The 12,012-nt window shown below is 51.5% G+C and overlaps 1 protein-coding gene across 2 annotated transcripts; it reads left to right on the top strand.

Moving 5' to 3' along the window:
• Positions 1 to 417: 417 nt before the first annotated feature.
• Positions 418 to 10,472, top strand: LOC143817428 (sialidase-3-like). 2 transcript variants are annotated; one of them, XM_077298822.1, is made up of 3 exons: positions 418 to 515; positions 5,598 to 5,812; positions 7,726 to 10,472. In XM_077298822.1, the coding sequence occupies exons 2-3, from the start codon at positions 5,612 to 5,614 to the stop codon at positions 8,707 to 8,709; spliced, it is 1,185 nt and encodes a 394-aa protein (XP_077154937.1). In that variant the 5' UTR covers positions 418 to 515; positions 5,598 to 5,611; the 3' UTR covers positions 8,710 to 10,472. The 2 variants fall into 2 exon arrangements, with proteins under 2 accessions (XP_077154937.1, XP_077154938.1); XM_077298823.1 differs by lacking the exon at positions 418 to 515 and adding an exon at positions 532 to 624 and having other exon boundaries at positions 7,726 to 10,460.
• Positions 10,473 to 12,012: the final 1,540 nt, after the last annotated feature.

The following is a 12,012-nucleotide window of genomic DNA, read 5'->3' as shown; positions in this document are numbered from 1 at the left end:
TCATAGAAGGGGTTTTTATCACTGTCACCAGCACTTGAGAAAAAAAAAGACTGCACCACTTAGCCAACGGGGCGTGGCCACACGTGATAATAAAACTGACTATATTTTCAAATACATATCGGCAAAATACAGCAGTTTTTGAAGCCTGTCTTCTCTGCGTACAGCGCAGCAGAATATGACCATCGTCCATTAATCTGAATGGCAATGACTGCGGTCCCTCCCGCGCCCACCAGATGGCGATGTGACTGCACGTCCTCGTCAGGAGTGCAACTACCATCTATAGATAGACGGTGCCGGGTCACGTGACATCTTCAGCTTCTCACCGCCAGAGGCGCCGCTGCTTCTCTCAGTCAGCCGCTCACTGCGGGCGCCATGTTTCCTGCGTCTCCATATATAACATTCCATGTCCATGGACTCCGGAAACATGGCCGCCAGCTCCTGAGGCTGAGACACTTCTGACCAGCTCATTCTTTATGTACCACTATACATCGGGACAGTTTACAGGAAAGAAGGAGGTGAGAAGCCAACAGCTGTGTATATGTCATAGAGGGGGCTGCGGAGTATCACAGCAGGGGCTTGGCTACATCATAAGGAATGCTACAGGATTAGATACACGGCTCAGCAGTCAGTATCACACAGGACAGGATTAGATACACGGCTCAGCAGACAGTATCACACAGGATACTGCTCAGCAGTCAGTATCACACAGGAGAGGATTAGATACACGGCTCAGCAGTCAGTATCACACAGGAGAGGATTAGATACACGGCTCAGCACACAGTATCACACAGGATAGGATTAGATACACGGCTCAGCAGTCAGTATCACACAGGATAGGATTAGATACAGCTCAGCAGACAGTATCACACAGGATAGGATTAGATACACGGCTCAGCAGTCAGTATCACACAGGAGAGGATTAGATACACGGCTCAGCAGTCAGTATCACACAGGAGAGGATTAGATACACGGCTCAGCAGTCAGTATCACACAGGAGAGGATTAGATACACAGCTCAGCAGACAGTATCACACAGGATAGGATTAGATACACGGCTCAGCAGTCAGTATCACACAGGATAGGATTAGATACAGCTCAGCAGTCAGTATCACACAGGATAGGATTAGATACACGGCTCAGCAGACAGTATCACACAGGATAGGATTAGATACACTGCTCAGCAGTCAGTATCACACAGGAGAGGATTAGATACACGGCTCAGCAGTCAGTATCACACAGGATAGGATTAGATACACGGCTCAGCAGTCAGTATCACACAGGATAGGATTAGATACACGGCTCAGCAGACAGTATCACACAGGATAGGATTAGATACACGGCTCAGCAGACAGTATCACACAGGAGAGGATTAGATACACGGCTCAGCAGACAGTATCACACAGGATAGGATTAGATACACAGCTCAGCAGACAGTATCACACAGGATAGGATTAGATACACGGCTCAGCAGTCAGTATCACACAGGATGGGATTAGATACACGGCTCAGCAGACAGTATCACATGGGAGAGGATTAGATACACGGCTCAGCAGTCAGTATCACACAGGAGAGGATTAGATACAGAGCTCAGCAGACAGTATCACACAGGAGAGGATTAGATACACGGCTCAGCAGACAGTATCACACAGGATAGGATTAGATACACGGCTCAGCAGACAGTATCACACAGGAGAGGATTAGATACACGGCTCAGCAGACAGTATCACACAGGATAGGATTAGATACACGGCTCAGCAGTCAGTATCACACAGGATAGGATTAGATACACGGCTCAGCAGACAGTATCACACAGGGTAGGATTAGATACACGGCTCAGCAGACAGTATCACATGGGAGAGGATTAGATACACGGCTCAGCAGACAGTATCACATGGGAGAGGATTAGATACACGGCTCAGCAGTCAGTATCACACAGGATAGGATTAGATACACGGCTCAGCAGACAGTATCACATGGGAGAGGATTAGATACACGGCTCAGCAGACAGTATCACACAGGATGGGATTAGATACACAGCTCAGCAGACAGTATCACACAGGATAGGATTAGATACAAGGCTCAGCAGACAGTATCACACAGGATATGATTAGATACACGGCTCAGCAGACAGTATCACACAGGATGGGATTAGATACACGGCTCAGCAGTCAGTATCACACAGGATGGGATTAGATACACAGCTCAGCAGTCAGTATCACACAGGAGAGGATTAGATACACGGCTCAGCAGTCAGTATCACACAGGAGAGGATTAGATACACGGCTCAGCAGACAGTATCACACAGGAGAGGATTAGATACACAGCTCAGCAGACAGTATCACACAGGAGAGGATTAGATACACAGCTCAGCAGACAGTATCACACAGGATAGGATTAGATACACGGCTCAGCAGTCAGTATCACACAGGATAGGATTAGATACACGGCTCAGCAGACAGTATCACACAGGAGAGGATTAGATACACGGCTCAGCAGTCAGTATCATATATGATTAGATACACAGCTCAGCAGACAGTATCACACAGGATAGGATTAGATACACGGCTCAGCAGTCAGTATCATATATGATTAGATACACAGCTCAGCAGACAGTATCACACAGGATAGGATTAGATACACGGCTCAGCAGACAGTATCACACAGGAGAGGATTAGATACACGGCTCAGCAGACAGTGTCACACAGGATAGGATTAGATACACGGCTCAGCAGTCAGTATCACACAGGATAGGATTAGATACACAGCTCAGCAGTCAGTATCACACAGGATAGGATTAGATACACGGCTCAGCAGTCAGTATCACACAGGATAGGATTAGATACACGGCTCAGCAGACAGTATCACACAGGATAGGATTAGATACACGGCTTAGCAGTCAGTATCACACTGGAGAGGATTAGATACACAGCTCAGCAGTCAGTATCACACAGGATAGGATTAGATACACGGCTCAGCAGTCAGTATCACACAGGAGAGGATTAGATACACGGCTCAGCAGTCAGTATCACACAGGAGAGGATTAGATACACGGCACAGCAGTCAGTATCACACAGGAGAGGATTAGATACACGGCACAGCAGACAGTATCACACAGGATAGGATTAGATACACGGCTCAGCAGTCAGTATCACACAGGATAGGATTAGATACACGGCTCAGCAGTCAGTATCACACAGGATAGGATTAGATAGACGGCTCAGCAGACAGTATCACACAGGAGAGGATTAGATACACAGCTCAGCAGACAGTATCACACAGGATAGGATTAGATACACGGCTCAGCAGTCAGTATCATATATGATTAGATACACAGCTCAGCAGACAGTATCACAGAGGATAGGATTAGATACACGGCTCAGCAGACAGTATCACACAGGAGAGGATTAGATACACGGCTCAGCAGACAGTATCACACAGGATAGGATTAGATACACGGCTCAGCAGACAGTATCACACAGGAGAGGATTAGATACACGGCTCAGCAGACAGTATCACACAGGATAGGATTAGATACACGGCTCAGCAGACAGTATCACACAGGATAGGATTAGATACACGGCTCAGCAGTCAGTATCACACAGGAGAGGATTAGATACACGGCACAGCAGACAGTATCACACAGGATAGGATTAGATACACGGCTCAGCAGTCAGTATCACACAGGATAGGATTAGATACACGGCTCAGCAGTCAGTATCACACAGGAGAGGATTAGATACACAGCTCAGCAGTCAGTATCACACAGGATAGGATTAGATACACGGCTCAGCAGTCAGTATCACACAGGATAGGATTAGATACACGGCTCAGCAGACAGTATCACACAGGAGAGGATTAGATACACAGCTCAGCAGACAGTATCACACAGGATAGGATTAGATACACAGCTCAGCAGTCAGTATCACACAGGAGAGGATTAGATACACGGCACAGCAGACAGAATCACACAGGATAGGATTAGATACACGGCTCAGCAGTCAGTATCACACAGGATAGGATTAGATACACGGCTCAGCAGTCAGTATCATATATGATTAGATACACGGCTCAGCAGTCAGTATCACACAGGAGAGGATTAGATACACGGCTCAGCAGTCAGTATCACACAGGATAGGATTAGATACACGGCTCAGCAGTCAGTATCACACAGGATAGGATTAGATACACGGCTCAGCAGACAGTATCACACAGGATAGGATTAGATACACAGCTCAGCAGTCAGTATCACACAGGATAGGATTAGATACACAGCTCAGCAGACTATCACACAGGATAGGATTAGATACACGGCTCAGCAGACAGTATCACACAGGATAGGATTAGATACACGGCTCAGCAGTCAGTATCACACAGGATAGGATTAGATACACAGCTCAGCAGACTATCACACAGGATAGGATTAGATACACGGCTCAGCAGACAGTATCACACAGGATAGGATTAGATACACAGCTCAGCAGTCAGTATCACACAGGATAGGATTAGATACACAGCTCAGCAGACTATCACACAGGATAGGATTAGATACACGGCTCAGCAGACAGTATCACACAGGATAGGATTAGATACACGGCTCAGCAGTCAGTATCACACAGGAGAGGATTAGATACACAGCTCAGCAGACAGTATCACACAGGAGAGGATTAGATACACGGCTCAGCAGTCAGTATCACACAGGAGAGGATTAGATACACGGCTCAGCAGTCAGTATCACACAGGAGAGGATTAGATACACGGCACAGCAGACAGTATCACACAGGATAGGATTAGATACACGGCTCAGCAGTCAGTATCACACAGGATAGGATTAGATACACGGCTCAGCAGTCAGTATCATATATGATTAGATACACAGCTCAGCAGACAGTATCACACAGGAGAGGATTAGATACACGGCTCAGCAGTCAGTATCACACAGGAGAGGATTAGATACACGGCTCAGCAGTCAGTATCACACAGGATAGGATTAGATACACGGCTCAGCAGTCAGTATCACACAGGATAGGATTAGATACACGGCTCAGCAGACAGTATCACACAGGATAGGATTAGATACACAGCTCAGCAGTCAGTATCACACAGGATAGGATTAGATACACAGCTCAGCAGACAGTATCACACAGGATAGGATTAGGTACACGGCTCAGCAGACAGTATCACAGGATAGGATTAGATACACAGCTCAGCAGACAGTATTACACAGGATAGGATTAGATACATGGCTCAGCAGACAGTATCACACAGGAGAGGATTAGATACACGGCTCAGCAGACAGTATCACATAGGAGATGATTAGATACACGGCTCAGCAGACAGTATCACACAGGATGGGATTAGATACACGGCTCAGCAGTCAGTATCACACAGGATAGGATTAGATACACGGCTTAGCAGTCAGTATCACACAGGATAGGATTAGATACACGGCTTAGCAGTCAGTATCACACAGGATAGGATTAGATACACAGCTCAGCAGACAGTATCACACAGGATAGGATGAGATACAGTGTCTCATTGCTCGGTTCAGACCCCTCCATTGCTCTCTGCTGTCATTCTTGTGTATCCGCTGTCTTGCAGGTTCGGGTACAGTCATGGCGGCGGTGCTCTTTCCGGACACGGTGACCCTCTTCCAGCAGGATCCTGGCGGGGTCACGTATCGTATCCCGGCTTTGCTCTACCTCCCGGGTCCTTCCATCTTCTTGGCCTTGGCGGAGAAGCGCTCCTCCCCTGCTGACCAGGATGCCTTGTACCTGGTGGTGAGGCGAGGCCGGGTGCAGCACGGGGATGTGCAGGTATGGGGATGTGCAGATACGGGTAGGTGCAGGTATGGGGAGGTGCAGGTACGGGGAGATGAAGGTACGGGGAGATGAAGGTACGGGGAGGTGCAGGTACGGGGAGGTGCAGGTACGGGGAGGTGCAGGTACGGGGAGGTGCAGGTACGGGGAGGTGCAGGTACGGAGCAGTGCAGGGACGGGGAGGTGAAGGTACGGGGAGGTGCAGGCACGGGGAGGTGCAGGTACGGGGATGTGCAGGTACGGGAAGTGAAGGTACGGGAACGTGAAGGTACGGGAACGTGAAGGTACGGGAACGTGAAGGTACGGGAACGTGAAGGTACGGGGAGGTACGGGGAGGTGCAGGTACGGGGAGGTGCAGGTACGGGAAGGTGCAGGTATAGGAGAGGTGCAGTACGGGAAGGTGCAGTACGGGGAGGTGCAGTATGGGGAGGTGCAGGTATGGGGAGGTGCCGGTACGGGGAGTTGCAGCACGGGGAGGTCCAGGTACGGGGAGGTGCAGGTACTGGAAGGTGCAGGTACTGGAAGGTGCAGGTACGGGGAGTTGCAGCACGGGGATGTACAGGTACAGAGGATGTGCAGGTGCAGTACGGGAAGGTGCAGGTACGGGGAGGTGCAGTACGGGAAGGTGCATGTACTGGAAGGTGCAGGTACGGGGAGTTGCAGCACGGAGATGTGCAGGTACAATGGATGTGCAGGTGCAGTACGGGAAGGTGCCGGTGTGGGGAGTTGCAGCACGGGGATGTGCAGGTACAGGGGAGGTGCAGGTACGGGGAGTTGCAGCACGGGGAGGTCCAGGTACGGGGAGGTCCAGGTACGGGAAGGTGCAGGTACGGGGAAGGTGCCGGTACGGGGAAGGTGCCGGTACGGGGAAGGTGCCGGTACGGGGAAGGTGCCGGTACGGGGAGGTCCAGGTACGGGGAGGTGCAGGTACGGAGCAGTGCAGGGACGGGGAGGTGAAGGTACGGGGAGGTGCAGGCACGGGGAGGTGCAGGTACGGGGAGGTGAAGGTACGGGAACGTGAAGGTACGGGAACGTGAAGGTACGGGAACGTGAAGGTACGGGAACGTGAAGGTACGGGAACGTGAAGGTACGGGAACGTGAAGGTACGGGGAGGTACGGGGAGGTGCAGGTACGGGGAGGTGCAGGTACGGGAAGGTGCAGGTATAGGAGAGGTGCAGTACGGGAAGGTGCAGTACGGGGAGGTGCAGTATGGGGAGGTGCAGGTATGGGGAGGTGCCGGTACGGGGAGTTGCAGCACGGGGAGGTCCAGGTACGGGGAGGTGCAGGTACTGGAAGGTGCAGGTACTGGAAGGTGCAGGTACGGGGAGTTGCAGCACGGGGATGTACAGGTACAGAGGATGTGCAGGTGCAGTACGGGAAGGTGCAGGTACGGGGAGGTGCAGTACGGGAAGGTGCATGTACTGGAAGGTGCAGGTACGGGGAGTTGCAGCACGGAGATGTGCAGGTACAATGGATGTGCAGGTGCAGTACGGGAAGGTGCCGGTGTGGGGAGTTGCAGCACGGGGATGTGCAGGTACAGGGGAGGTGCAGGTACGGGGAGTTGCAGCACGGGGAGGTCCAGGTACGGGGAGGTCCAGGTACGGGAAGGTGCAGGTACGGGGAAGGTGCCGGTACGGGGAAGGTGCCGGTACGGGGAAGGTGCCGGTACGGGGAAGGTGCCGGTACGGGGAGGTCCAGGTACGGGGAGGTCCAGGTACGGGGAGGTGCAGTACGGGAAGGTGCAGGTACGGGAAGGTGCAGGTACGGGGAGGTGCAGGTACGGGGAGGTGCAGGTACGGGGAGGTGCAGGTACGGGAAGGTGCAGGTACGGGCTGTAACACCTGAAGGAATCGTCTCCCCACGTCTGATCTTGTGACTTTCCAGCTTCTCCGTCTGTTTTGCCTCATTAGTGGGAAGACACGGTGGCAGTGGAACACGCCAAGTTACCGGGGCACCGGACCATGAACCCCTGCCCGCTGTACGATCCCGCCACCGACACCATCTTCCTCTTCTTTGTTTGTGTGAAAACCGATGTCTCCGAGCTAAGGCAAATCTTAACTGGACGAAATGCTGCCCGGCTCTGCTACGTTACCAGCCATGACCACGGCAAGTCGTGGAGTCTACTGAAGGACGTGACGGAGGAGGTTCTAGGTGAGGACCTGAAGAGCTGCGCCACCTTTGCGGTGGGCCCCGGTCACGGCGTCTGCTCTCCATCGGGCAGGCTAATCGTACCCGCGTACCTGTACTACATCCACTCCCGCGTCTGCGGCCTGCCCGTCCCGTGGAAGACCAAGCCCCACTCCTTTATCTTCTACAGCGACGACCACGGTGAGAGCTGGCACAAGGGCAGCGGGCTGTGGCGGCAGAAGACAGTGGAGTGCGAGGTGGCAGAGGTGGCGTGCAGCGACGGCAACGACCTCCTGTACTGCAGCGCCAGGACCAGTCAGCACTACCGGGTGGAGGCGACCAGCAACCCCCAGTCCATGGAGTTCGGAGATGCCCACTACAATAAAAGCCTCTGTGAGCCGCCTCATGGGTGCCAGGGCAGTGTGGTGAGCTACCAGCCCCTGGAGGCACACCAGGACGAGGCGGACGGCGTGGAAGAGTCGCGCCTCAACCATAGCGCCACATCCTGGCTGCTCTACTCCCACCCTACCAGCAGGTGGGGGCGCGTGGACTTAGGAATCTACTTGAATAAGTCACCCCTTGTGCCGTCCAGCTGGACCCCACCGTGGGTCATCAATGAGGGTCCCAGTGGGTACTCGGACTTGGCGGTGTGCCAGGACACTCACTCCTTCGCCTGCTTGTTTGAATGTGGAAAGGACGCATGTGAGAAGATCGCCTTCCGGAGGTTCACGATGGATGAGCTGCTGAACAATTCCTCCAAGCCCTGAGGACTACTGTCGGGCATCCGCCAAGTCTCCAGAGTGCCAAAAGTTACCCAGTATAGGAATGCACTGGTGGGCGCAAGATGGCGCCATCCACCGCTGTCACGACCCCCGATACGCGCTCTCATCCTGCTCATTACATGGCGCCTGTTCCCCTGTAATTAGCAGGTTCTGTTGAGTCCTCTTGGTTGTGGTCGCCTTAAAGGAGTCGTCCCATAAACAATATTTCTGGTCCCCATCCACATGTCTTATCGGAGGGGGCGTCACGTCCTGTGTGAGTGAAGCGGCGCTACACAGAAACAGTGAGATCTACGGAAAATGTCACAAGATACAAAGTAAGAAATGGGTTAAAACAGGAGCAGAAACAAGACCCCAATGTTGTCAAAGGGGTCACCTCCCTGTAAAATCCAGGATAAGACCCCAGTACAACACCGAGAAGGGAGGGAAAAGCTGGAAATAACAAAGAAATAGAAATCGAAAAGTAACGATGCGATAATCCAAGACTGAAAGAAGAAGGAGCGCTCCCCCGGTGGGGCCGCACTCCGGAGCCGTCTCTTCCCTGCACCTCTCGCCCTCCGCGACGTGCAGCCGCCTCCATTCTGCTTTATGAGTTTTTTTTAATCTGTTTCTTACTTTTTATCTTTTGTTTAAATTTGTTATGACGTTTCTCTTCTGTAAATCTCTTTTTTCCCCTGTATGGTAATTGTGATGTGATTAATTTCTGCAGCTTCTCCGGTTTATCCAAAGTAGCGGAGCCCTTAATTACCGTGTGTTATTGCAACAGTAATGAGCGACCACACACAGGGAGTAGAGGCATGGTTGTATCCAGACTTCTCCGTTCCCCCTCCAGACTCCTCCGTTCTTCCTCCAGACTCCTCCATTCCCCTTCTAGACTCCTCCGTTCACTGTTCCCCCTCCAGACTCCTTGTTCCTTCTCCAGACTCCTCCGTTCTTCCTCCAGACTTCTCCGTTCCCTCTCTGACTTCTCCGTTCCCCCTCTGACTCCTCCGTTCCCACTCCAGACTCCTCCGTTCCCCCTCCAGACTCCTCCGTTCCCCCTGCAGACTCTTATGTTCCCCTCCAGACTCCTCCGTTCCCCCTCCAGACTCCTCCGTTCCCCCTCCAGACTCCTCCGTTCTTCCTCCAGACTTCTCCGTTCCCCCTCTGACTTCTCCGTTCCCCCTCTGACTCCTCCGTTCCCACTCCAGACTCCTCCGTTCCCCCTCCAGACTCCTCCGTTCCCCCTGCAGACTCTTATGTTCCCCTCCAGACTCCTCCGTTCCCCCTCCAGACTCCTCCGTTCCCCCTCCAGACTCCTCCGTTCCCCCTCCAGACTCCTCCGTTCTTCCTCCAGACTTCTCCGTTCCCCCTCTGACTTCTCCGTTCCCACTCCAGACTCCTCCGTTCCCACTCCAGACTCCTCCGTTCCCCCTCCAGACTCCTCCGTTCCCCCTGCAGACTCTTATGTTCCCCTCCAGACTCCTCCGTTCCCCCTCCAGACTCCTCCGTTCCCCCTCCAGACTCCTCCGTTCCCCTTCCAGACTCCTCCGTTCTCCCTCCAGACTCCTCTGACATGGAAATACATGAGCTGCACCTTTGGGAGACTAATGCCCTTTCCCCATAACCTCAGTGCATGAGACTGCAGATTTTTGAGAATGATTAAACTTTGCTTTTATCTGAAATGTGCTGCCCCTTTAAATCTCTACACTGACTGTTAAGTGAAGGTTCATGGTGCTAATAAAGATGAGACAATGTGAACTGCAACACTGTGATTATTTTTTTCTCCTTTGTGCTATAATTACATTGATCTGCACAAATGTATGTCAGTGATTAGATACACGGCTCAGCAGACAGTATCACACAGGAGAGGATTAGATACACATCTCAGCAGACAGTATCACACAGGATAGGATTAGATACACAGCTCAGCAGACAGTATCACACAGGGTAGGATTAGATACACAGCTCAGCAGTCAGTATCACAGGATAGGATAAGATACACGGCTCAGCAGACAGTATCACACAGGATGGAATTAGATACACGGCTCAGCAGTCAGTATCACACAGGATAGAATTAGATACACGGCTCAGCAGACAGTATCACACAGAAGAGGATTAGATACACGGCTCAGCAGTCAGTATCACACAGGAGAGGATTAGATACACGGCTCAGCAGTCAGTATCACACAGGAGAGGATTAGATACATGGCTCAGCAGTCAGTATCACACAGGAGGGGATTAGATACACGGCTCAGCAGTCAGTATCACACAGGATAGGATTAGATACACAGCTCAGTAGCCAGTATCACAGGAGAGGATTAGATACACAGCTCAGCAGTCAGTATCACACAGGAGAGGATTAGATATACAGCTCAGCAGACAGTATCACACAGGATAGGATTAGATACACGGCTCAGCAGTCAGTATCACACAGGATAGGATTAGATACACAGCTCAGCAGGCAGTATCACACAGGAGAAGATTAGATACACAGCTCAGCAGACGGTATCACACAGGAGAAGATTAGATACACAGCTCAGCAGACAGGAGCACACAGGATAGGATTAGATACACGGCTCAGCAGTCAGTATCACACAGGAGAGGATTAGATGCACAGCTCAGCAGTTAGTATCACACAGGAGAGGATTATATACACAGCTCAGCAGACAGTATCACATGGGAGAGGATTAGATACACGGCTCAGCAGACAGTATCACACAGGAGAGGATTAGATACACAGCTCAGCAGACAGTATCACATGGGAGAGGATTAGACACACGGCTCAGCAGTCAGTATCACACAGGAGAGGATTAGATACACGGCTCAGCAGTCAGTATCACACAGGATAGGATTAGATACACGGCTCTGCAGTCAGTATCACACAGGACAGGATTAGATGCACAGCTCAGCAGTCAGTATCACACAGGAGAGGATTAGATACACGGCTCAGCAGTCAGTAACACACAGGAGAGGATTAGATACATGGCTCAGCAGTCAGTATCACACAGGATAGGATTAGATACACGGCTCAGCAGTCAGTATCACACAGGAGAGGATTAGATACACGGCTCAGCAGTCAGTATCACACAGGAGAGGATTAGATACACGGCTCAGCAGACAGTATCACACAGGAGAGGATTAGATACACGGCTCAGCAGACAGTATCACACAGGAGGATTAGATACACGGCTCAGCAGTCAGTATCACAGGAGAGGATTAGATACACAGCTCAGCAGACAGTATCACACAGGATGGGATTAGATACACGGCTCAGCAGTCAGTATCACACAGGAGAGGATTAGATACACA

The sequence above is a fragment of the Ranitomeya variabilis genome, chromosome 3 (genome assembly GCF_051348905.1).
Source record: "Ranitomeya variabilis isolate aRanVar5 chromosome 3, aRanVar5.hap1, whole genome shotgun sequence".
In the NCBI taxonomy this organism is placed as follows: Eukaryota; Metazoa; Chordata; class Amphibia; order Anura; family Dendrobatidae; genus Ranitomeya; species Ranitomeya variabilis.
This window is presented reverse-complemented; position numbering and strand designations above follow the sequence as displayed.

Coding starts and splice junctions, on each gene's coding strand:
- LOC143817428 (XM_077298822.1), top strand. CDS start 5,612: ATGGCGGCGGTGCTCTTTCCGGACACGGTGACCCTCTTCCAGCAGGAT. Junction 5,813..7,725: donor TGCAGCACGGGGATGTGCAG/GTATGGGGATGT, acceptor TTGCCTCATTAG/TGGGAAGACACGGTGGCAGT.